The 2,565-nt window shown below is 32.0% G+C and overlaps 1 protein-coding gene across 1 annotated transcript in view; it reads right to left on the bottom strand.

Moving 5' to 3' along the window:
- The window catches only part of LOTGIDRAFT_176661 (hypothetical protein), a gene marked incomplete at both ends in the record, with an annotated part of 4,195 nt that extends 1,979 nt beyond the window's left edge, over positions 1–2,216 (bottom strand). Inside the window, 4 exons of the mRNA XM_009055227.1 lie at positions 12–83; positions 367–441; positions 868–932; positions 2,087–2,216. Of these exons, the coding sequence (XP_009053475.1) occupies positions 12–83; positions 367–441; positions 868–932; positions 2,087–2,216 (342 nt within the window). The remainder of the gene's footprint in view (positions 1–11; positions 84–366; positions 442–867; positions 933–2,086) is intronic.
- Between the last annotated feature and the right edge of the window lie 349 nt (positions 2,217–2,565).

Below are 2,565 nucleotides of genomic sequence, written 5' to 3'. Positions count from 1 at the left end.
CAATTACTTACCCATTTAGAAGTTAAACTTGAAGCACTTATATTAAAAAATACAGCATTGGATTCATTAGCCACAGCTTTAGCCTAGAAAAACAAACAAAACAATTCAATCAAAACAATTCAATCTAAAAATTTGAATTGATTAATACTCAAAGCATAATTCACCTTACCATTACTGTTAGACAATAACTGTCAAAACATACACGATTTTGTCTCCTTAAGTTGATATTTTTAGAAATGCTCAATGTTTCTGTAGCATTGCTAAGCTTAGATATTTGGATTTTCATCTGTGAAGCATTTAATGGAAAAAATTCAAAAAATGTTTAACATTGTTTAGACAATAGTAAAGTTTATAACAGTTACATACCAACATAGTTTTACCATTTCCTGGTGGACCAAATAATAACAAGCCTCTAGCTGGAGCTCTTAAACCAGTAAATAACTAAAATAGTAATAAACACTCTGATTTAAATGTAGATCCAGTTGTTTGTCTCTTTCTATTGAGTAGTTTCTACTTTGCTATTTGTAATTTACGAAAATTATTACAATATTACAATTTGTAAGTCACTAAACTATTCAATAAAATATCCTGTTCTAGAAAAATCTCCCAAATCAGGAATTCATTGTTACAAGGGACAGATAGGCCATTTTTTTGACCAATTATTCTTTTTTATGACTTCACTAGAGGGGAACTGCATAGATATTAATAGTAGCTCCCCCTAGTGATGCCATAAAATGCGTTAGATTTAGTGGAATTGCAAGAGCCACAAACGTCGGAATGGAAATTGGAATTGAAGCTATCAGTGTCCCCGATGTACATAAAAAGTTTAGCAAACCTCTTTACAATCCCTTTAAATTAGAAACATACCTCTGGTCTAAGAGCTGGTAATATAACTATTTCTTGTAAAGCTTGTTTAGCTATTTCCTGTCCAGCTATAATAAACAGAAAATTTATACAGTGGTGTAACCTATTTTCGTGGATATAAGGATTCAACACTGAATTTCGTCAAAGTTAAAAAAACTAAATTTTTTTTTTTATGTCTTAGATGTTTCCTCAGATATTCTACAAAATAATTAAAATTGGTTTGTTTCGATTTTCTTAATGAATCCTTCACTTTGACCCATATTTCATGAGCAACCAACTCGGTAACGGCCGCAGAATGTGTCACCTATTTTCATGTACAATGTTTGAACTATAAATAAGTCTAGAAAACCACCTTGTATGGATACCGGGTGGTATAATTAACTTCTCTTAGTATTTATCTTTAATATCAATTCATTATAACTAGTGACAATTCCTCAAAGAATCACGATTTAAAAAAAAAAATAGTGACTGACAAAGTAAGATACGTAGCGTGATTTATTGCTAAAAGTCACTGAAACAACATAAGAATATGGTCCACTTTGTGTTCCATAGAAATTTCCTGCTTACACGGAATCCGCTACTTGATCACGTGACTTCATTCGTTAGACTACATTCTAGCAGACGACACTTGGAATTCCGATTACGGCTAGGGATTATAAGGAAATTCGGCCAATAAAAAATGGTGACGTTTGGTAATAACTGAAATCCGCCATTTTGTATTTGTCACAGTATACATTAATACATTCTACCTTGCTTGAAACTACTGGATTCATTCTACTAGCTGACATTGTACAGAAAACCCATGTTTATTAAAACAAACTAATGCGGAGGTCGCGCAAGGTCGCGCAAAGGTCGCTCATGTAAATTATTAATCCTTTACAGAAATCCATGAATAATAGGTTTCCACGAAATTAGGTTACTCGACTTTATACCTTCCCTAAACAAAGCCAATAAAAGGCAACACTATGCACAATGTACAATGAGGGAAATTTTACATGGAAAGTGACAACTTATCACTTAATTATGGATATTTTCACTATCTTATTGTTCATTCCATACCTACTACTAAATGATTTGTACACCTCTGCCTATTAGAACTGAAAGCAGTGATGGTCCCAGCCCCTTAGCACTAGGGATACCAATATGGGGCAAACGGACTTAATGGGGGGAGGGGTGGACTTTTGGGTAAAAGCTGAAAAATAGTCATATTAATGGTACTTACCGATATCTTTAAAACTGACAGTTGGTCCCTGATCAACAACTTCATTCAATATAGTATTAACTAATTTTTTATCTATATTCTTTAAACCAGATAGAGATATATTTCTTTTACTCTTTACATTACCTTTCATCTAAATACATAAAAAATATCAATGGAGTTTTACACCTTAGTTTTCATCATTGTATCATCAATTGGTTGATTGAATTTGAGAGCATGCTGTATCAAAAATGTCTTAAGATCATGATATTTGTGAATAGTAATCCAGTAACGAAAAAATTCATTCATTTCATTTTGAAAGCATGCTTTATCAAAAATGTCTTAAGATCACGATATGTGAATAGTAACCCATAAAAATTTATGAAATGAAATATCTGATGATACAATAGATTATCAAAAATACTATTAAAATGACATGCAGTTTTACATCTTAATTCAGACAAAGTCAACACATTGCAGTGTGCAATGAGAAAAATCGTGCC

Source organism: Lottia gigantea (assembly GCF_000327385.1).
Source record: "Lottia gigantea unplaced genomic scaffold LOTGIsca_2393, whole genome shotgun sequence".
NCBI lineage: Eukaryota > Metazoa > Mollusca > Gastropoda > Lottiidae > Lottia > Lottia gigantea.
The sequence above is the reverse complement of the archived record's forward strand: the minus strand, read 5'-3'. Positions and strand labels throughout refer to the sequence as shown.